This window comes from Rissa tridactyla, chromosome 22, assembly GCF_028500815.1.
Source record: "Rissa tridactyla isolate bRisTri1 chromosome 22, bRisTri1.patW.cur.20221130, whole genome shotgun sequence".
Classification (NCBI taxonomy): Eukaryota; Metazoa; Chordata; class Aves; order Charadriiformes; family Laridae; genus Rissa; species Rissa tridactyla.
The window spans coordinates 2,856,853-2,879,068 of record NC_071487.1 but is presented as its reverse complement, the minus strand read 5'-3'; the positions used below and the strand labels follow the sequence as shown (position 1 = coordinate 2,879,068).

The window sequence follows — 22,216 nt, the reverse complement described above, 5'->3', positions numbered from 1 at the left end:
ACACGTCCCGGGACGGACACAGGCACCCCCCGACCCACAGGCGCGCCCCTGCACACTCACACCCCCGCACCCCCCGCACCCCCGCAACGCTCCATCCCGCGCCCCGACGCCGGGGAACCGCCGGGTCCGTTCCCGGCCCGTCGCGGCCGCTCGCCCCCCGCGGCCGGCAGGTGGCCCACGAGAGGCGGCCCCGTCCCGGCCGGCAGCGCGGCTCCGCGGCGGGGGGGCCCAGGGTCGAAGCGGGCTCGCCCCTCGGTGGCCAACGGTGGGAGGCAGTCGCCCCAGCAGCCCGGCGGGCAGCGGCCGGGGCGGGATCGGGCCGGGGGTCCCCACGCCGTGAGAGCGGCACCGCGAGGGGTCCCATCCCGTCCCCCTCCCGGGGTTTATCCGCCACCCGTGGGTGAACGGACCGTTGTGGGGCTGCGTTACCCTGTGGGTGGGGGAGTCATGGGTGGGGGCCGTGGGTGCGCAGAGGCTGTGGGCTGGCGGGGGCCAGGGGCAGGGCAGCGACACCGGGGGGGCAGCCGGGGCTGTCCTGGCACCGCCACCGAACCCACCGGGGAGGCAGAGCCCGGAGCATCCCACAGGAGCATCCCAGAGTCCTGCATCCCACTCACCCCCCCACCCAGGGCCTGCAGCAGTGCACCGTGCGATGGGGCTCATCCTCCCTGGACTGACGGACACCCCCAAACTGGGGTAAAACCCACAGGGTCCCGTGGGGGTCAGCCCCAGTCCTGTGCCCCCCAGACCCCTCCGTGCAGCCCTGGGGTGCGTCACCAAACCCCACACACACACAAATGGCCGCCGGGAGACCACCATCCCGAGAGCGCCGGCGTCCCCTCTGTGCCCTCTGTGGGGCCGGAGACGGGCCCGAGACCCCCCCAGGGGCAGCCGGGGTCCCCCTTCCCCCCCGGCCTCGCGCCCCGGGTGCGCGTTTGGCTTTTCCTGTTTCAGGTTCGCCTGCGAAGCCGATGAGGAAATAAGGCGGCGTCACACGCGCCCTCCTGACAGTTCGCCCCGGCGAATGTGGCCGGCGCGGTGAGGAGTGCGGCAGCCAGGCCCCACGGCCGCAGAGAGCCAGGGGCCACCGAGCGCCGGGGCTCGGCCGCCCCCGGGAACCATGTTCTCCCGGAAGAAGCGGGAGCTGATGAAAACCCCCTCCATCTCCAAGAAGAGCCGGGCGGGAAGCCCTGTCCCGCAGACCCTGCCGGTGAGTGTCCCACGTCCCCCCACGGCGGGCTGGGGGTCGCGGGGCCACGGGGGCCATGGGGCCACGGTGCCCACGGAGCCGCTGGGTAGAGCTGTGGGGCAGGGGGTCAGGGGGTCTGCGAGGAGGAGGAGAGAGCTGAGGAAGGACCCTGCTCACTGGGCCTGGGGGGGGAGGTTTGCCCCAGATGAAGGGGATGGAGCAGCCGCCTGGGGAGGTGGGAGGGTGAGCGGGGCCGGGGGGGGGAAATGGGGGGGCTGCGGCAAAGAGCAGGGGAGCCTGACCATGGGGGCTGCGGCCGGCAGTTTGGGGAGGGCAGAGAAACCCCCAAACTGTCCAGGGGACAGGGGCAGGAGCGGGGGGACACCCGGGCTCAGCCAGCCCCGGTGCCTCGGCTCTGCCACGCATTTATTTACTTTCGGGCACCCCCCGGCGCTGGGGGGGGGGGTGCAGGAGGAAGCGTCTCGCCTCCATGGGGCCGGTCAGGGCTCCTCTGAGCACCCTGGCACTGCCCGCCCCGCGCCTGCGCCCCAGCCCGCAGAGCATGGGGCGCGACGGGCACAGCGAGACGGGGCCGGGGGGGCCCGAGAGCCCGCCCGTGGCTCTTTAGCAAGGGGCACCCGTCCCCGACCCCCTCCCCGGGAGAGGGGCCTATGGGTGGCGGACGGAGGGATGCTCGGCCGGGCGGCAGGGAGGAAGAGCTACAGCCCCTACTCCGTGGGGCGCCGCCGGACGGGTAAAGCCCACTCGCCCACTCGCCGCCTGGACTCGTTGCCCCACGCACCCGCCGTGCGGCTGACGGTACGGCCGGGTGCCCCCCACGGGGAGGGACCGGGGTCTCCGGGGCCGTTGCGCCCCGTGGCGGGGATGGGGACAGGTTTTGCAGGGCTGGGTTGGCCCCAGCCGTTTTGGGGTGGGGGCCCGTGGGGCAGCCCCCCCGCAGCCCCGCGGTGGTCCAGCTGCCCCGCATCGCTCTCGCCCGCGGCAGCCTCGTGCTCCCGGGTGGCTCCCGAGGGGAAGGCGCTCGGTGTTTGCCCCCTCGGTACCAAACGGCTTCCGGCCCCGCCAAACGGCAGCGCTCGGCCAGGGATGCTGAGACTCGGCACACTCGTGTCACACCCGGGTCCCTGAGGGTCACCAATGGGAGCCACTGGAGGGGTGAGGGTGGCTGCGGGCCCCCTCCCCATGCCACAGGGACCCTCGCTGGCTGTGTGGCCCCAGTGCAGTGCGTGGCCCCGGAAGGTGCTGGTACCAGCCCCTCCCTCGGGGCAATTTTACCCTGAGAAATCGGGGGATCCCTCTGTCCGTACAATATCTGCCAAGTCTCCAGAGAGTGGCCTCGGAGGTGTCCCCCCCCGCCATCCCCATCCCCGGCAGGGCGGGGGCTGTGCCCAACCTGGGGACGAGACGGGCTGAAAAAGAGGAAGGGACGTGTGGGGCCCGATCCTGCTGTCGTCTCGCAGTGCCGGGGTCCCCAGGCCCCGGGGACAGGCAGCTCCAGCGCGGTGGGTGCTGGTGGGGGCAAGGCAGTGCCATTGTGTGGCCCCCCCCCCCAAAAAAAATCCAGACCCACAGGGGCTGGTGGGGGCTGGTGGGGGCCAGTGTGGGCCACAGGGGGCAGACGGGGTGGCCAAGCCGGCTCCTGGCCCGTGGTTTCGGAGCTGATGCTTCCTGTGACACCCCCGGTGAATCCACCGGGAGCCCCGGGCAATGCCAGCTGCGGGGGCAGCAGCACGACAGGGGCAGGGAGCACCCAAACCCGCTACCCCCCTCGGGCTGTTCTCTTGCTGGTGGAGCATCTGCCTTTGCCCTGCGGGTTGGCTCCGAGCCCATCCCCATCATCCCCATCCCGAGTCCCCAGAGGGCTGGGAATGCCGGGAGGGCTACGCCTCATCCCCGCACCGCAGCTGGGCTGGATCCTCGGGCTCTGCTGGGATACAGAACTGGGGAAACTGAGGCACAGCATGACTAGCAGTCCCTCAGACAACAGCCCGTCCCTCCAGGCTGGTGGCACGGAGGGTCTCGGGGTGCTGCCACCTCCCTGCCCGAGCTGGGGTGGCACTGGCCATGCCAGCTGGGGGCTCACGCTCGTCCCTGCTCCCCCAGGACCTCTCCCGCAAGGATTGCCTGGAGGCGCCCGGCTCCGGCCTGGGGGAGCTGCCCCCCACCAGCTCCAAGCTCAGCACCAGCCCCAGCGCCGTGGGCACCCTGAAGCGCCCCACCAGCCTCAGCCGCCATGCCAGCGCCGCCGGCTTCCCCCTCACCGCCTCCGTCCCCAGGGCCGTGCCCAAGGGCCACAAGACCCCCACGTCCTACAGCCCCATGGACGGCGGGGAGGGCCCCTTCATCGACACGGAGGACATCTCCCAGCTGCTGACAGATGTGGCCCGCTTCGCCGACGCCCTGGAGAACCTGCGGGACGTGGTGCTGCGCGACGGTGAGTGCCAGGATGCCCCCGGCTCCCCCCAGCCCTAGTGCTGCCCCACATCACCCACCGCTGCGGGGAGGGCTCAGGAGCATCCCCTCCCTAGGGACAGACCGGACCCATGGCTAGGGGTCTCTGCCGGGGTCAGGAGGGGACCGGAGCCCCCGGGGGACCGTGCAGAGCCTCGGTGGCCGTGGGTAGAAGGTGACGGGTGGCTGCCGGGAGCTCGGAGCCAGGATAACGCGGCTTCCTGCCTGCGAGCTATTTTCATCCGCCCGCTTTCCTGTTTACAGCGCGGCGGTGCCAGCTGCCTGCCAGGGCCCCCAGAGCCCCGCGGGGCACCGGGCACGGCCCCACGGCCCCCCGACCCCCTGGCCCAGCCTCATCGGGGCGGCCGGTGGCATGGGGACGATGCCCCAACGCAGGCGCGGGGCCGGGGGGGGCTGCGGGTGGGTGACCCTCCCCATGGGGGAGAAGGGGACGGGAGGGGACCTCGTGGTCCCCATGGCGAGGTGGGGCTGCGGGGACGGGGCGGGGGTGTGTGTGTCACATGATGCCATGTTTTCAGTGCTGGTTTTGCAAACGTGTTGACGCATCCCCACTCGCCGTGGAAAACGGCAGCGCCCAGCCCCGGGGAAACGGCTGGATCCACGGCCGGGCCCCTGGGAACGCGGCCGGGGGGCTGCACTGCCAGGGGGACAGCGGGATGGCAGCCGGGGGGTGGGGGGGGTGGGGGGGGGCGATGCCTCTGGCTCCCTGCCGAGTTTTGGGCATTGCAGGGCAGGGAGGGCACAGCCCTGAGCCCGACGGGGACCGTCCCACTGGTGTCCCCACGCGGGGTTATCGCTGGAGCCGGTTTGGGACAGCTGGGATGGTGCCATCCCCGGGGCGGCAAAGAGACGGCGAGAGGTTGGGGCTGGAGCCCAGGGCTGAGCTGCAGGACACAGATGTGGTTTTGGAGAGTCCATCTCTCCTCCGCACCCATCCAGCCCCATTCCCAGCCCCATTCCCAGCCCCGTTCCCAGCCCCGTTCCCAGCTCCATTCCCAGCCCCATTCCCACTCTGGAAGGGGCCTCGAAATGGGAGCAGGAGCGGAGAAAATCCCTTTCCAATCCCGAGCTTGGCGTGACAGGTTCCCATCCCAGCGCTTCCCTACGGGAGCTCCGCACCTCCTAACACGGCTGCCAGCCCCAGCCCCGGGACGGTGCGGAGTGGGGTCGGACCCCCGGGCTGGTGGCCAGAGCCCACGGAGGGGATGGTGCCCAGTGAAGGACCCCACGGGACACGGTGAGCCTGGCTGGCTGGGGGACAGCCGCCGGACAGCCCTGCCACATCCCTCCCAGTGGCCGGGAGCGCCCGGCCGGCCGGCGGGGAGGAAGGGAAGGAAACGAGGAGGAAATTCCCCAACCGCTTTCAAGGGAAAAAGTTACTACTGAGGAAAAAATGCCTAAAAGGTCGGGCTGCCCCGGGCCTGCCGCTGCGCCGGGAGGGGGACACCAGGGCCGGCTCAGCCCCGGCGGGGACAGGGAGGTGCCAGATAAGCAGGATGCAGCCGTCCCCATGCCGGGGAGCCCCGAAGCCACGGGGATGGGCTGCATGGTCTGGGAGCCTGGCGGGACCCTGCCCAGGACGTGGTTGATGGAGGGTGGATGGGAGGCTCCCGGGGGGCAGGGATGTGGGGCAGCATCTCAGCCCCTGCCCCCCTCTCTCGCAGACCCCAAGGAGCCGCAGCGGCCGCTGGCCCACGAGTGCCTGGGCGAAACCCTGCGCATCCTGCGCCAGGTCATCAATAAATACCCGTTGCTCAACACCCTGGAGACCCTGACAGCCGCCGGGACCCTCATCTCCAAAGTCAAGGGTGAGACTATGGGGCTGGGACCCCTGTCCCACTCCCCTCCTGACCCATGCCGGGATGTGTGGGGCCTGGGGAGGCCACAGCGGGGGCTGCCAGGAGCGGAGCTGCCCCACGGATGGGCGGAGAGGGCAAAGTCATCAACTGCCTCCTGGCTGTGCTTTGGTTTTAAGGATGATGTGGTGTCAGTAATGACCGAGCCCAGATCCCCGCCTGGGGGTTTCCAAGCACAGCCGCGGGAAAAAACACTTAAATAATGGGCTCCCGCTCCTGGCAGCAGCTCGTGTTTACGGCAGCGGGGTCCGTGGAGCCCGGATCCTGGCTGGGGCACCACCTCCTGCCCGCGGTGACACCAGCGGGGAGGGGGACGGCTGCGCTAACCGCAAGCAGAGCACAACATTTTGCGTCACCGCGCCGCTTCCTGGACACCGAACAGCAACGGCGAGGGGACAGGAAGCCTAGTGGCGGGTGGCAAGAGGTCTGCCATGGGGCTGGTCCCACGTGGGGCCAGGATGGAGCGAGTTCAGGCACCCCACGTCCCCGGGGCAGAGGGGTGGGGGCAGTTCCAGCCCCTCACCGCAGTGGGGGGGGCTCATTTTACCAGCCCCCCACCAGGGCACGGACAGAGGAGCCAACCCAAAAGGCACCGGGGTGCCACGAGTGTCCCTTGGGCCATCGGTGCTGGTTCCCGTTGCTGCCGGTGGTTCCTCTTTCGGCCGCGGGCAAGAGCCCCCCCTGGAAGATGCTGTCCTGCTTGGGAGAGGGGGGCTCTGGGGGTGCCATAGGAGAGCGGGGGGCTCTAGGCGTGCCATAGGAAAGTGGGGGGCTCTGGGGGTGCCGTGGGAGAGGGGGGCAGAGGAACAGGTAGCGCTGGGTGACGGGAGCGAGCAGAGACCCGAACCAAGTGATGGTGGCAGGGGAGTCCCGGGGGCGACGGCAGAGTCACCGCACTAGGGAAAGTCCACCATCCATGGGGACGGTCCTCTCCTCCCCACTGCTCTCTCGAGCCCGACCCGGCCCCGGGGTAGAGCTGAGACCGGCAGGTCCTTCTCCTGCCGGAGACGGGGACGGGCGCTTGTGGCGACAGGGCTCCCGCTTTTCCTCATTTCCAGGTTTCCATTACGAATCCAACAATGAGACGGACAAGCGGGAGTTCGAGAAGGCCGTGGAGACCATCGCGGTGTCCTTCAGCAGCACGTAAGGGGCTTTTGCCCAGCCGTCCCCGGGAGAAGGTCCCCTGAGGGACCCCACTATCCCCACCAGCCAGGACACATCTCCACCCCTCGCCCCGTCCCCTCGCCCACACACAGCCCCATGGCGGCTGGTTGGGGGGGAGAGGGGTTGGGACTGGGGAGACCCCATGGGGAGGGCAGGTTCACTCCTGCACCAGCAGTTCCCCCAGCGCCGAGGAGGGACCCCCAAAGCCTGCTCGAGCCCGCAGGGTCCATCTCCCAGCCCCCCTTCAGCGCTGGGCCAAGCTCTGCTCCCCCACCCGAGTTACCAGGACCTCATCACGTGGAGCTGTGCTGGTCCCCACTGAAACCAGTCGTTCAGCTCCCACCGCCCCGGCCCTCGCCCGGTGCCTTGGATGGGGGTCGGGTGCTGCTGGGTGACAGCCCTGCTTGTCCCCCCTTTGCTGAGCCCTCTCGTATTCCTCTCGTCGCAGCGTGTCCGAGTTCCTCATGGGGGAGGTGGACAGCAGCACCATCCTCTCCATCCCACCCAGCGACCAGAACCAGGTGAGCGACGCCCGCTCCCGTCACGCGGGTCTCGGGATGCGCCAGCTTGGGAGACGTGGGATTCCCAGCCCACCCCTAAGCCCGGCGGAGCTGTGTGGAGGCTTTCCCTGCTTGCTCCTGCCCTCGCCGCCATCCCGAGGAGGGGAAGAGCCACCTGGAAAAAAGCTCGATCCAAAGGGCAAGGTGGCTCGGGAAGGGATGGAGCAGCTCTGTCGACAGGGCTCTGGTTGCTCTCCGTAGCTCTGCCCTGGGCTGGTGTGTGCAATGTATTTCTCCAATGACGTTCCCGTTAGCTCTTGGCCCCAGGCTGGGCCCAGCAGACTTCCAGCATCAGCAGAAAAGCTCCAGCAGCTCCGGGTTTCTCCCTCCCCTCCATCCACCAACCCCTCCAACCGCTCCCCTTCCTCTTGTCTGATCACTCCCTTTTCTTTCCCAACTCCCAAAGTCCATGGAGAGCCTCTACGGGGGGATCCCGGGGCCTGGAGGAGACGGCCTGCCTTCGGGCATGGAGAGCTACGACGCGGGTGAGCAGGAGGGTTGGGGTGCAGGGGTGGGGGTGGGGGGGTACCCGGCTGAGCAGAACGGCCGGCAGGAACCAGCATCTTCCCCATGGCTCCTCTTTCCCCCCACCTTCCCCCCCCACGCCGTCCCATCACAGGCCGCCCTCCTGCCGAGGAAGTGGACGTGATGCTGCAGCGCTGCGAGGGGGGGGTAGACGCTGCCCTCCAGTACGCCAAAAACATCTCCAAGTACATGAAGGACCTCATCGGATACCTGGAGAAAAGGACCACGCTGGGTGAGATGGGGGGGACGGGGAGGACGGCGGGGGGGGGGGGTTCCTCACCGGAAGCGGGGGCTGAACTCCTCCGAGCAGCATCAGAACACATCGAGGTTCTCTACGGTTCAGGAGGCCGAGGGAGGCAGCCACTGCAAGGACAGCGGTGACCTTCATTCCTGACGTCCCCGATTCGTTTTTCCAAAGGAGCCCAATCAGCGGGGAGACCCCGGTGTCTCCTACGTCTTTTCACTTCCAACCTTTTTCTTCCAGAGATGGAGTTTGCCAAAGGGCTTCAGAAGATGGCAAACAGCTGCAAGCAAACCATCAGTCAGGAGGTAAGTCCACGTGTCCCTAAAGCCACCCGGCGCCCGGGCTGTATCGGGAACAAGCAGCCCCGGAGTGTCCGCTTTGCGTGACCCAGCCTCAGAGCGTCTCCAAAGCTCTCTGCCTGGCAAAATCCATGCCTCCACACCAAAGCAAGGGATAATGTCAAGACCCTGCAAACCCTCCTCCATCGGTAGCCAATATCCCTGCTGAGATGCCTGCAGGGAGAGCCCAGGCAGGGTGACACCCCAGATGTGCCCCGTCCCCTGCTCTGCAGCCCAGGCACTGGGCAGGAGACACCACAGGACCCTTCCAGCCCCCTCTGAACCCTCCAAGCAGCCTCTTGGCAGCCTGTGACCACACTGTCTCGGTCCAGGATGGGGCTTTTACCAGTAGCCATCGACCAAGCCCAGCCTCTGGTTTTCTTCCCCAAACGCAGCACTGGAGGATGCGTCTCCTTCGGTTCAGGCTGCGGTGCTGGGGCTCAGGATGGTGCCTTTTCTCGTTTGGCAGACCAGCATGCCTTTCCTGTCCATCTACCTGCTGGCGCTGGAGCAGGACATGGAGCACGGGACATCGGTTCTGCAGGCGGCCAACACCCTGCAGCAGCAAACCTTCCTCCAGGTGAGGGGACGAGGGGCCACCTCAGAAGGGTCTTCCCCAGCGGCTGGGCAGGGAGGGAGGCTGCTGGTCTCCACAGTCCTCCTGCCACAGGCAGCTCTTCCAGAAACTGGAATCCAGCCGCCGCTCGGGCTCGGCATTCCCCGGCTTTGCTCTGGCCTCAGCGGATCAATGAGCCCAAGCTCTCAGCCAGACCTAACCCCCTTTGAGGGGTCAGATACAGGGTTTGGGAGAAACCACCCCCACCCCACCCCCCCAGAATCACACAGACTCACAGAATGTCGGGGTTGGCAAGGACCTCTGGAGATCATCTCCTCCAAGCCCCGGCCACAGCAGGGTCACCCACAGCAGGTGGCACAGGAACGCGTCCAGGGGGGGTTGGAATGTCTCCAGAGACGGAGACTCCCCCACCTCTCTGGGCAGCCTGTGCCAGGGCTCTGCCACCCTCACAGCAAAGAAGTTCCTCCTTGTCTTGAGATGGAACTTCCCATGGGCAAGTTTGTGCCCGTTACCCCTTGTCCTGGCCCCGGGCACCACTGAGAAGAGCCTGGCCCCATCCTCCTGACACCCCCCCTTTCAGTATTTATCAGCGTTGATAAGATCTAAAGATCTAAGACTAAACAGCCCCAAATCCCTCAGCCTTTCCTCATCAGAGAGGTGTTCCAGTGCCCTCAGCATCTTGGCAGCCCTTTGCTGTCCCCTCTGCAGCAGTTCCCTGTCCTTCTGGAACCGGGGAGCCCAGAACTGGACCCAGCGCTCCAGATGGGGCCTCCCCAGGGCAGAGCAGAGGGGGAGGATGACCTCCCTCCACCTGCTGGCCGCGCTCTTCTTGGTGTCCCCCAGGATGCCATTGGTCTTCTTGGCCACGAGGGCCCATTGCTGGCTCAGTTTGGAGGGAAAAGGCATCTGGCACTTCCCAGGCTGGAGATTTTTGTCCATGAGACAAACCCTCCCCATAACCCAGCCCAGATGTGCCGGGGAATGATAACAACCGCCCCGGGAAACTTCTCCTTGCAAAGCCTTTTGCCAAGGGAAGAGCAGCGGGCGTTTAGCTCAGAGCCGCGGGGGGGGCTGTTTCTCCCTCCCGATGCAGCCGCTGACGGTGAGGCGCCTTGAGCATGAAAAGCGGAGGAAGGAGATCAAGGAGCAGTGGCACCGGGCGCAGAGGAAGCTGGTGAGTACCAGCCACGCAGCGCGGGCTGGGTTTGTGCCCCGGAGAACTCGTGACACCTTCCCCTCCGAGGGCGGTGGGTTCCTTCCCCTCTCCAGCAGCATCGGGCGCATTGTCCCAGGAGAGGGGCCCCGAGGAGGCTGCGGGAGGTAACGATGCCCTTGCGGAGCTCAGTCCTCACCCTGGGTCACTGCTGTCCTTGGCAGCAAGAGGCGGAGGTGAACCTGCGCAAGGCCAAGCAGATCTACATGCAGCGCAGCGAGGAGCACGACAAGGCCAAGTACGTGGCGGTGAAGGCGGAGGAAGAGCAGCAGAACACCACCAGCAGCATCACCACCAAAACCCTGGACAAGAAGAGGCGGCTGGAAGAGGAAGCCAAGAACAAGGTAGGAACACGACAGCTCCGGACCCGGGCTGAGCCTGGCAAGAACCTTCTCACTCCTCGGTGTCCCAGCACAGGGACAGCCCTGGGTGAAGAGGAGTGAACCGAGATCCCTGCGTATCCTCGGACACGGCCCTAGAGGAACGGGGTCCAAATGCAGAGAGCTGTTCTCCTTGTCCTCCTTGTCCTTGTGTCCTCCATGTCCTCCTTGTCCTCCTTATCCTCCTTGTCCCCTGTATCCTCCTTGTCCCCCATGTCTTCCTTGTCCTCCGTGTTCTCCGTGTCGTCATGTCCTTGTGTCCTCCTTGTCCTCCGTGTCCTCCTTGTCCTCCTTGTCCTCATGTCCTCCTTGTCCTCCATGTCCTCCTTGTCCTTGTGTCCTCCTTGTCTTCCATGTCCTCCGTGTCTTTGGTGTCCTCCTTCCCTATGAGCTGTTCCCATCTCCTGCCTCTCCCGCCTCACAGGCAGAAGAGGCGATGGCCACGTACCGGACCTGTGTCGCGGATGCCAACACCCAGAAGCAGGAGCTGGAGGACACCAAGGTGAACTCCTTGCGGCAGATCCACGAAGTGATCAAACAGAGCGACCAGGTCATCAAGACGGTGAGCGGGGCTGGCTCGGGATGGCCCCCAGGGCCGGGGGGTGGCCGTGCCCTGCTGGGGAGAGGGTCAGAGCTGCCTCCCCAGCGAACTTGGCTTGGCTGCTGCTGGTTCAGCTGAGGTCCAGGTGGACGTGAGCTCTCTTCACTCCCTGCTGCTCTGAAAAGCCGAGGCTCGAGGCTGCACCGCTCCGTCCCCCTGATTTCTCACCCAACCCGGAGCTCCTCGTCTCTCCCTTCCTCGTATGCCGGCTCTCAAAGCTCACGCCTGGTTTTCTCTACGTCATCTTTAGGCCACGATCTCCTTCTACCAGATCATGCACATGCAGACGGCTCCGCTGCCCGTCAACTTCCAGACGCTGTGCGAGAGCAGCAAGCTCTACGACCCCGGGCAGCAGTACGCCTCTCACGTCAAGCAGCTGCAGCGCGGGGACGAGCCTGACACCCAGTACGACTTCGAGCCCTACGTGTCACACAACGCCTGGTAGGAGACAGAGGGGGAATCCCGCGCTGGTTCACGCTCACCTTCTCTGTCACAACCTCCCCGGGGCTGGCACTGCCCTCCCCTGCAGATGCCAGCGTGCTTCCTACTGGGAAATCCGGGACTGGACCAGCTGGGAATTCCTCTCGTGTCCCCCCGTGGATGAGAGGCTCTCGAGTACCTAAGGCAGCGGACTGTAAACCCCAAGACAGGCGGAGGGCAGCCACGAATGTTTTCAAGCGTCCTTCCTTCTCATCCACCCAGACGTTCCCTTTTCTCCTTCTTTCTGCCCACCAGGTCTCCCTTCACGCGCACGCGGAAGGGCAGCTTCAACGCCAGTGATTTCTCCCCAAACGTCGGCTCCGATGGGGCTGGGCCGGTCTCGGAAGGAGGAGCGGGAGCCAAGGAGCAGCAGAGCGGGGCTGTGGGGGCCGAGCGGAGAGGTGAGCCCACCGCAGGGACACCTGAGGGGCACAGCACCCATCTGAGCCCATCAGAGGGACACCTGAGGGACACAGCGCCCATCTGAGCCCATCAGAGGGACACCCAAGGGACACAGCACCCGTGTGAGCCCACCGCTGGTGGGGGAGTGGGGGAACACGGAGAGACCTCAGATGAGGTGGAGATGGATAAGGAGGTGCTGGTTGATTTGCCAGGCTTGGGGGGGTTTCTCCCAGAACCCGGCCAGATGGCGTCCTCCCCTGGTAAGGAGCAAAGCAGGACCTCCATGGGTACCAGGGGGCTTCTCTTTGTAGGAGCAGGACTGGCTGGAAGCTGAATTTCCTGAAGGACACAAAATCAGATCCATGGTGTGGGGGGGTTACTCTTGCTAGTGCTGCTTAACAGACCATTCCCCATCTCCTCAAGACCATTCCCCATCTCCCCAAGATCATTCTCCATCTCCCCAAGACCATTCCCCATCTCCTCAAGACCATTCCCCATCTCCTCAAGATCATTCTCCATCTCCCCAAGACCACTCCCCATCTCCCCAAGACCATTCCCCATCTCCCCAAGACCATTCCCCATCTCCCCATCTCTTCTTTCCCGTGCTGGATGGTGTTCCCAAAGGCACCCCCACCCCTCCAGCCCCTTCCCCACCCTGCCAACAGGAAGCCAAGCAGCTCCCTTCAGGAATTTCAGGGTCTCCTGGAGTCCAGGCCCTTCTCCCGCGTTTCTCTGCTGAACGCAGGAAGCGATCTCAGGCAGACTATGCGTTTTCCTCTGCAGGTGGAAGAGGACACCAGGTCCACAAATCCTGGCCGACCTCCGTCACTGAAGGCGACAGCAGCCTGGATTCGAGCGCAGGTAGGTACCGAAACCAGCCCCGGGCGCGCGGTCCTTCCCCTTTTATACAGTCAGCCTAAAACCCGAGCCTCGGAGCTCGGCGGGACCTGCCACTTCTCCTTTTTGTCTGCTTTGTAACAACGCTGTGTTGTAAATAACTGCTCTGAGCCCAGTCTCCAACAGGATGGGGTGGGATGGGACGAGGGACCACCGTTCTTTACCCTGCTCTGGCTGCAGCGGGGCGCTGGACGGGCACACACAGCCTCCGCTCCCCCCCCGCTTGCTCATTTTCTCCCCAGAGCTGCCCCCGGCCACACAGAAGAGGCGACTTTTTGCCGTGGGGATCAGCCACCACCGTCAGAGCACTCTCAGGAGAGAAACGGCTTCCCCAGTAATCCCACCGCCTCGCGGGTTTTCTTTTGACAGGTGAATTCAGCCACAAACTCCAGCGGCTGTCTTCCAACGGCACCATGTCCTCCAGCGAAGAGCTGGAGGAGAAGGAGGAGAATGCCACCCCCTTCGAGCAGAGTAGGTGGCAGCGCGGGAGGTGACACGGGGCTCCAGCTGCGTGCCCACGCGCCATGGCCACGCTAACTGCAGGCTGGCTTTTCCCAAATTAATCACACAATCACAGAACGTCAGGGTTGGCAGGGACCTCTGGAGATCATCTCCTCCAAGCCCCAGCCACAGCAGGGTCACCCCGAGCAGGTGGCACAGGAACGCGTCCAGGCGGGGTTGGGATGTCTCCAGAGACGGAGACTCCCCCACCTCTCTGGGCAGCCTGTGCCAGGGCTCTGCCACCCTCACAGCAAAGAAGTTCCTCCTCGTCTTGAGATGGAACTTCCCATGGGCAAGTTTGTGCCCGTTACCCCTTGTCCTGTCCCCGGGGCACCACTGAGAAGAGCCTGGCCCCATCCTCCTGACACCCCCCCTTTCAGTATTTATCAGCGTTGATAAGATCTAAAGATCTAAGACTAAACAGCCCCAAATCCCTCAGCCTCTCCTCATCAGAGAGGTGTTCCAGTGCCCTCAGCATCTTGGCAGCCCTTTGCTGTCCCCTCTCCAGCAGTTCCCTGTCCTTCTGGAACCGGGGAGGCCAGAACTGGACCCAGCGCTCCAGATGGGGCCTCCCCAGGGCAGAGCAGAGGGGGAGGATGACCTCCCTCCACCTGCTGGCCACCCCCTTCTTGATGCCCCCCAGGATGCCATTGGTCTTCTTGGCCACGAGGGCCCATCGCTGGCTCACGGTCACCCTGTTGTTCGGAGGAAAAACCGAACAACAGCTGGGAGGATACCTGGCCGTGGCCCCATGAGGAGCCCAGTAGCGTTTCCTTTCCCAAGAGATGGGCTCTGCTCCGACCAGTGGGAACAGACACTCTAGGGCTGTAGACCTCAGGGTACCAGTTATCCGTAATGCCACTAACGAACTGGTGCTCCCAGCTGGTCATCTGCTGTGTGGCAGAGACCCTTCTGCTCCAGCTTTGCTGAAGGTACCTCCTCAGCAGCCAGGGTGCAGCTGCGGTTCTTTGCCTTCTGCTCGTAGGCATCAACGGGATGACCCCAGAGATGACGGCTCCGACGGGGCCCTTCCGAAACGTTGGCTTGTCCAAGGCTGCCCAGACTCACCGGCTGAGGAAGCTCCGCGCCCCTTCCAAATGCCGGGAGTGCAACAGCTACGTTTACTTCCAGGGAGCAGAATGCGAGGAGGTAAAGCTGGGAGAAGCGGGAAGGGAAGGGGGTGGCTGGAAAGAGGTGGAGGACGTGTCCCGAGAAGGGGGTGACCTCCCCTGCGTTCAGTCCCGCGATTCCCCCTGTCCCCAGGCGAGAGCCACCCGCTCCGCGGCAGCGCATCGCTGTGCCGCTCGCCACCCGGGGGTCACAGGTTTGCTGTGGAAACCCCGCCGGCGGCTCTGACACAGACGTGGTCACAACCCCGGGTGTAACCACAGCCGCGAGGTCTAACTTCCCTCTTGCCTGAGCCTACGCGGAGGTGTCAGCGTGACCTTTGGGGCAGGACCACCCCCTACTTCCCCTAGCCCGTGTTTGGGGAGACATTCCTCCTTCGGGGAGGGGTCCGTGCGCTTTGTGTGGGCCCACGGCGGCTCCAAGAAAGGCGTTTCTCCTCTCTGCCCTCGTTCTCCGAGCGACGCCTGGCGTCTCTTGGGGGCTGCCCTTCGACCTGCCCTGCGGTGCCGTCTCCCACCTCCACGCGTTTTCCCCGTGTTTTCCAGTGCTACCTGGCCTGCCACAAGAAGTGTCTGGAAACCTTGGCCATCCAGTGCGGGCACAAGAAGCTCCAAGGGAAGCTGCAGCTTTTCGGGCAAGACTTCACCAAGGCTTCTCAGAGCAGCTCGGATGGCATCCCCTTCATCATCAAGAAGTGCATTTCGGAGATAGAGAAGCGGGCACTGAAAACCAAGGTGACGCGCTCTCTCTTCCCTCTCCTTCAGCTGATCTGGCTCCGCTGCCTTCTCCGGACCCCCTCTCCCGCCTCGCCGGGAAACCCAACAGGCTCCTCTTTTCACGTTCCTGGAGGCAGGAAGCCAGAAAGTCCCGGGTGATAAACTTGGCCCTGACGCCCCAAACTCTGAGCTCAGAAACTCACTTCTCTCACCTCCCTCTTTCCTATGAAACAGGAATGACAGTAACGCCTGAGCTGGAAGGGGATGTCCCAGAACGATTTCTGAGAGGGATTTCCAGCCCCGGGAGGAGGGGGTGGGAGGTAGAAGCTCACTGTCTCACGCAAACATGAACAGAAGCATCTCTCCTCACCCCCAACTCCGCTTTTCTCTCTTTTACAGGGCATCTACCGGGTTAACGGTGTCAAGACCCGGGTGGAGAAGCTTTGCCAGGCATTTGAGAATGGGAAAGAGCTGGTGGAGCTTTCCCAGGCCTCCCCTCATGATATCAGCAACGTCTTGAAGCTCTACCTGAGACAGGTAGGGTGCCGGTGCCGCCTCCTGCTGGGGGGAGGCGGGGGAGAGGTGCCCAGAGGAACTGACTGTCCCCAACCAGACCTGCCGTCACCGGATCATCTCTGGCGGGAGCGATTCCGCACGAACCGGGCAGGATTTGTGGGTGCCGAGGGGTCCCCCCCCAGCCGGGAGCGGGTCAGCAGTGGGGATGTGACCGTGAGCCTCCCCCGAGCCGACCGTGGGGTTATTGCTCTCGGGGAGCCCTGGCACAAGGCGGCTGCCATGGCTGCGGCACCCGCGGGCCACCGGCGACGTGCAGAAGCACCAAACCCTCCCTCCCCTTCGCCCTTGGGGAACCAGCGACGCGAAAGGGGAAGTGAGTGATCCAGCAAAGGTCGCTCCGCACGGCAGGGCCGGGGCTGAGCTCACGTCTCCCCGTCACACTGTGTCCCTGGGGTGTCCCTGCGGTGGGCTCAGACGGGTGCTGTGTCCCTCAGGTCACCCTGTGGTGAGCTCAGACGGGTGCTGTGTCCCTCGGGTGTCCTTATGATGGGCTCAGATGCGTGCTGTGCCCCTCGGGTGTCCCTATCATGGGCTCAGTTGGGTGCTGTGCCCCTCGGGTGTCCTTGTGATGGGCTCAGTTGGGTGCTGTGCCCCTCGGGTGTCCTTATGATGGGCTCAGATGGGTGCTGTGTCCCTCAGGTGTCCCTCTGATGGGCTCAGATGGGCGCTGTGTCCCTCAGGTGTCCCTATGGTGGGCTCAGATGGGCGCTGTGTCCCTCAGGTCACCCTCTGATGGGCTCAGATGGGTGCTGTGTCCCTCGGGTGTCCCTTGGTGGGCTCAGCCGGGCGCTGTGCCCAGCTCACAGCCGTTCTCCACCCCCAGCAAACGCCAACACGCAAACTCAAAAACTGGCAGCGCAAACGGCATCACCCACATCCTCCAACCCACCACCACAAGGCAGAAGGAGAGGAAGCAGCTTCTCCTTCGCATGGCAGCCTCCCCGCTTAACTCCTTCCTGCTGCCTCTCCTGCGGCGCTGCTGGAACCCCCCCGAGGGGCTCCCGTGCCTTAACGCCAGCACCGGGCTGGGCCGCGGGTCCCTGGGTCCCCGCACGGACTGAGGGGCTCTGAACTGCCTCTGCGGTCTCTCCAGAGTCAAAAAGCGGAGTGGAAAGAGAGGAAGGATCAGTCCTTGAGTCATGACCCAACCTCTCACTGCGGAGAAATGGGTTTAAAGCCCCTCTGGGAAACGCTGGGCTGGAGGGAACCCGCTCTGCTGGTCCCCAAACCCATCCGTTTGAGCCGCTCCGAAAACCCCGCCAGCCCGGCAAACCCAGCAATTAGTTAACACGCCGCTCTGGCTGCCTCGTACAAATTTCAAAGCAAGAGTTTCCACCTCACCGCAGCCCCACCTCTGCTGCAGGCGCCGCCGCTCGCGTCCTGCCTTCTCCACCCCACCACAATCCACCCCCGTCCTCTTCCATTCCTCTCTCCCGCCGCCGCTGGGGAACCTGCTGCTCTGCCCATCCTGGGGCTTTCCTAGGGAAAAAAAAAGGAGAATCCTTTAACCTGGGCCCGCAGGGATCCATCCAGCTGGGAGCACCCACGGGCTGATTAAACGCTGCTTTTTGCTTGAACTTCATCAGCTGCTAATTGTCTAGGACAAACGAGGCTGGATTTACACGCTTCAGGGGACGGATAAATAAACATTCCCTTCAGGTTGCGTGCTCTGCAGGCATTGGAAACGTTTCCGTGCCGTAAGAAACGGCACCGGGCGGGTCTAGGTCTCCGGGAGGAACGTTTCTCCGGCGCCCACCTCCCCTCTTCTTGCTTGCAGCTGCCGGAGCCCATTATGCCCTTCCGCATGTACAACGAGCTGATGGGGCTGGCCAAGGAGAGCCTGCAGGGCGGCGAGGGCAAGGGCAAGAGCGGGAAGGGGGGCCCCGAGCTGGTGGACAGAGGAGCCGACACCGACAAGGTGGTGGCAAACCTGGTGCTGAAGCTGAAGGAGCTGCTGAAGGAGCTGCCCTTGGAGAACATGGCCACGCTGCAGTACCTCCTGCAGCACCTGAGAAGGTGAGGAGAGCCCGTGTGGGTGCTGGGGGCACCTTCCCTCTCTTCCCTAGATGGGGAGGTGAGCGCAGCCTCCCCCACCGCACCCGCGGCGGGGACAGCCCAGCCCTTGCCGGGAGCAGGGAGGTAGATCCGCGGCTGCAGCCAATTCTTGGCCGAAGCTGGTGTGTGCCACCAGAGGGATGTCCCCTGCTGCCGGCCCAGCATCTCCTCCAGCCTGGAGACACCAGGCGGGGTGAGCCCTGCCCGTCCGCTCGTCCCTTCTCCCGGCTTCCTCTCACGAGTTCCTCTTCCTCCTCCTCCTCCCCAGGATCGTGGAAGTGGAGCAGGACAACAAGATGACCTCCAGCAACCTGGGCATCGTCTTCGGGCCAACGCTGATGCGCCCGCGGCCCACGGATGCCACTATTTCCTTGTCCTCGCTGGTCGATTATCCCCACCAAGCTCGCATCGTCGAGGCACTCATCATCTTCTATTCCACCATCTTTGAGAACAAGGAGAGCGCGGTGCTGGGCGACTCCAGCAAATACTCCACGGAGAGCAAGGAGGAGGCAGCCGGCTGCTCGGACCTGGTAGGAGCCTGTGGGGCAGGGAGCACCCCGAGGGGACGCAGACCGACCGAGACACCCTGCCTTTGCTCGAAACCTGGAGCAGATCAGCCGGGGCAGCCCCTCCTGCGGCCCCAGCACCCCCAGCTCCCTCCTGAGCGGTGCCCGGCCTCGGGCTCTGCCCTGCACCGAGGGTGTTCCCCATCCCTGCCATGCCCCACGATGGTACGGGTCTGGCCAACGCTGCTGCCCTTCTCTTTGGACCCCCTCCCCGTCCCCCCGTGCATCCCCACTCCACTTGCGAGTGATTTTCTGCCCCAAAAGAACAGTTTCCGTAGGTGACAGGCAGGGGGTGGGGGGATGGAGCCTACGCACCTTTACACAGGGACAAAAAGACGGCATTTCTGCACCAAACATTTTCTGGCACCGTGTCTCGGTGAAGGAGAGAGGTGCCTTCTCCTCCACGCCCTCACCGCTGCTCCTCTTCCTCCCAGGCCAGCGGAGGCTCCCAGCCCGCAGCTCCTCCCGGCAGCGCCCCCGACCTGCCTTCGGAGAAGGGGAATTTGGGTTACGGCACCGACTCATTCGCAGGTAAGCGAAAGGTGGCTCCTTCCCAGCGGGCGCCGGTCTCTTGGGAGGTCCGGGGTGTCACCAGTGGCAATAACACAACGTCCTTCCCCTGTCCCTGAAGACCACGAGTTTGCTGAGCAAAGCTCTCGCTGGCACCGCGGTGCTGGGTGAGAGCGTAGCACCGGGCTCCCTCTGTCCCGCAGAGTCCGGCGACCGCTCCGTTGACTCCGACTCCGAGCTGGAGGACAGCGGGGAGCTGCTGGCCGCCGCCGGGGTCCCAGGAACCCATCTCAGGAAACAGGAGAGCGAGACCAGCACGGACGACGCTCAGTTCTGCGACGAAGGGAGCGAGGGGCAGCGGAGCCGGAGCTGCAGCATGGGGCAGTCGGATGCGGAGGGCAGCGCTCCCCGCTGCCGCAGCCCCCCGGGAGAAGAGCAAAGCGACGCAGAAGAATACCCCGAGAGCCGCCTCTCCGCTGCCGACACGGACCGCAACACAAACCAGTCCAACAACACACCCTCGCCTGCCACTGCCCCGTCTCTGGCAGCCAGGAGCCGAGGGGGTGGCGAGGGGCGGCCCCGGTTTATCTAAGCCACCCAACAAAAGCGCCGCGGACGCTGGGACGGGGCAAAGGGGCAGAACCCGGCTGCTGCCCGGGCGTAGCGACGCGCAGAGCTGCGATGGCGAGGGTGGGGAGGGCCGGCACGGAGCCCCGGGCAGCTCGGGGGGGTTCGGTGTGTCAGCTGCAGGCAAGTCCTCCCTGTTCCGTGGCTGGAGCTTTCACACAAACCCCCCGAGCTCCTCGGCTCCCGACAGGGGACATCGGGCCAGGCTGCCCCGACTGCGGGGAGCCGTCAGGTCCAGCAGCCCAGAACCGCGTTTCTTGGGAAGGAGCTGAAGCCTGGAGCCCCCTCACTGCTTGTTCCGGACTGGGAAGGAACCCAGGGCTTTGCTGTGCCCGTGCCGGGTCACAGGCTTAATTTTTGCCGCGCTCCTTAATCCCACGCCTCTGCTGCAGAAAACGAGGTAGGAAGAGTCCAGAGATCCGATCACCCTCGCTGGCTGCGGCTGGAGGGGAGAGGAGGTGACACAGGGAGAGGTCCCCATTAGAAGGGCACTGCAGCCAGGCTCGGACAGACGGACAACGCCGAGCACCAGGCTCTGCCAGCGCAGGGAATGGCTCGCCGGGAAGGGGACGCGGCCGCAGGAGCGCTGGGTTCAGCACAGCCGGGTAAAATCCACCCGCACCCTCTCGCGCGGAGCCATCCGCGGCTGCAGGGCCACGACCGCACCGTCTGCCGGGCCCTGCCAGGTACATTTATCGTCTCTAACTGACTGTAGCGGGCACCCCACGTCCGGCCACGCATCTACTGCCTCGGCACTTCCAAGCACCGGAGGGCTCAGCCGGCGCCGTGCCCTGCCGGGCTCGCCTGACAAGCTTCGCGTTGCTGCTTGTATTTACGGGCATTTTTCTACCTGGAGGAGCCACAGAAAGAGCAGCCGCAGGCTGTGAGCAAGCTCGGGAGTTTTCCTGGCTGCAGGGTCCCGAGCGTTGCCTGATCTCTCAGGGTTTTGGGGTTTTTTGATAGAAAATCGGTCTCCAAAAATCCAAGCTGCGAGTCCAGGACTGCACCTTTGCTCTTCCGGCTGGCTCCGAGTGCAGCTGGGCAGGGAGCAGGTCACCAAGGGGACACGCCGCCTCCTTGGCACCGTCACAGCCCGAACCGAGTCCCAGCCCCTGCCAGTGTCAGAGGCTTTTTGTTTTGTTTTTTCTTTTTTTTGTAAAGAGATAACCCTTCAACATGAACCCACTACCTCTGCTGGCAAAGGAACTTCAAGGGTCAAACAAGACCAGTTGAAATATATTTTTTTTAAAGCTACGAGACTTTTCTGCACTGAAGCATAGAGAAACAAGTAATTTTAAGTTTAAAAAGAGCTGAAAGCTGTTTCCTTCTGTTCCCCTGCTTGCGCCTGGGCTGCGTTCCTGCTGTCACTGCCGAGCGTGCCACCAGACCTGGCCCAGCAGGGACCGAGCGCGCCCGGCCAGGGACAGAGCAAGGGCACCTCGCACGCGAGCGACGCGCAGCCCACGGCTCCTGAGCAATTGCAGAAATCCAAAGCTGTTTTCTAGTAATTAGCCACCCCCTTCCTCGGGGGGATGCTGGACGCCAGCTCCTCTCTCGCTCCCTCCGCTCGCGCGTCAAGAGCGGCCACCCCAAGGGGACAGCGAGGGGAGGGCAGAGGCCAAGGAAGCCAAGCGGGAGCGACGTTCCAGCTGAAGATCCACTGAGGGGTGGCCGGGGGGTTACACGCGCCTCGTTAGTGTAGAGCCGCGCGATCAACCAGACGTTTGACCCCTCAGAGGATCAGCCTCCAGCACAGGGAGAGCCTGGGCTCTGGTTCCCAGAGCTCTGCAAGACTATCGGAAACGCATCTCGGCAGAGTCGCTTAAAGGTACACAAACCCGAAGCTAAACGGTTTCTAACTGAGCCAAAGAAGAGCCAGAGGCAGCCGTGAGCCGTTCCGCTCCGCAGCTCTTCAACAAGAGGGTTGGATTTTTCCAGCAGCTCAATTCCACGGTAGCAAGAGGAACGAGGCCGAGGGCCCTCGCTACCAGCACTGCTACCCCCGGCGGTACCGCGTGTGTGTGCGAGGATGGATGGCGGGTGAATGCGAGTGAGGGAAGGGACGAAAGCTGCGCTTGAGCTTCACACAGGGACAGGCACCCTTCCGGTTGTACATTAATTCGGCGTGGAAAAAGTAAAGCGTGTTTGCTATGGCGTGCCTGTACTGCTGTACGAAGCCGCGTAACATGTTTTGCTGTGATCAGATTGACTTGCTTCCAAAAAAATAAATAAAATCAGCATGTTCCAACCCGTGTCTGTCCTGGAGATCGGAGTCTTCCAGACTCATATGACCATGGCTGCAGGAGGCTGAGCACCGTAATGAAGGACTCCCAGTACTTCTAGCAAGTAAACTGGAGTTTAAAAACCCTCAAGAGACCTGAAACAGATCAAAATGAAAGCGACTCAGGGGTGATAAGCAACTCTCCACTGCAATATCTGAACACCGAGGTCTCAAAACCAGGGCCAGAGGGTACGGAGGTGAGGTAAGCGACGAGGTCTGTCCGAACTGCAGCGCCAAAACTGCACGCGCCAGCTCAGAGTTCTGCAGGGCGAGCTCTCGGCTCAGTCCATCGCAGCCTCAGCAGCGGCAGCGCACCCCAAACGGAATGAAAAACAGG

At 64.2% G+C, this 22,216-nt stretch overlaps 1 protein-coding gene across 2 annotated transcripts; it reads left to right on the top strand.

Annotated features, from left to right (window-relative positions):
• The first annotated feature begins 976 nt into the window (after nt 1-976).
• ARHGAP45 (Rho GTPase activating protein 45) lies at nt 977-21,904 on the top strand. Of its 2 annotated transcripts, none has more exons than XM_054181637.1 (23): nt 977-1,210; nt 3,314-3,644; nt 5,347-5,490; nt 6,597-6,681; nt 7,151-7,223; nt 7,669-7,747; nt 7,882-8,019; nt 8,272-8,336; nt 8,839-8,949; nt 10,040-10,120; nt 10,324-10,503; nt 10,964-11,101; nt 11,391-11,581; nt 11,876-12,021; nt 12,806-12,883; nt 13,289-13,390; nt 14,406-14,569; nt 15,094-15,282; nt 15,664-15,801; nt 17,618-17,856; nt 18,164-18,425; nt 18,896-18,992; nt 19,175-21,904. In XM_054181637.1, exons 1-23 carry the CDS (start codon nt 1,121-1,123, stop codon nt 19,561-19,563), a joined length of 3,510 nt encoding a protein of 1,169 aa, XP_054037612.1. In that variant the 5' UTR covers nt 977-1,120; the 3' UTR covers nt 19,564-21,904. The 2 variants fall into 2 exon arrangements, with proteins under 2 accessions (XP_054037612.1, XP_054037611.1); XM_054181636.1 differs by lacking the exon at nt 977-1,210 and adding an exon at nt 1,734-2,008.
• The last annotated feature ends 312 nt before the right edge of the window (nt 21,905-22,216 follow it).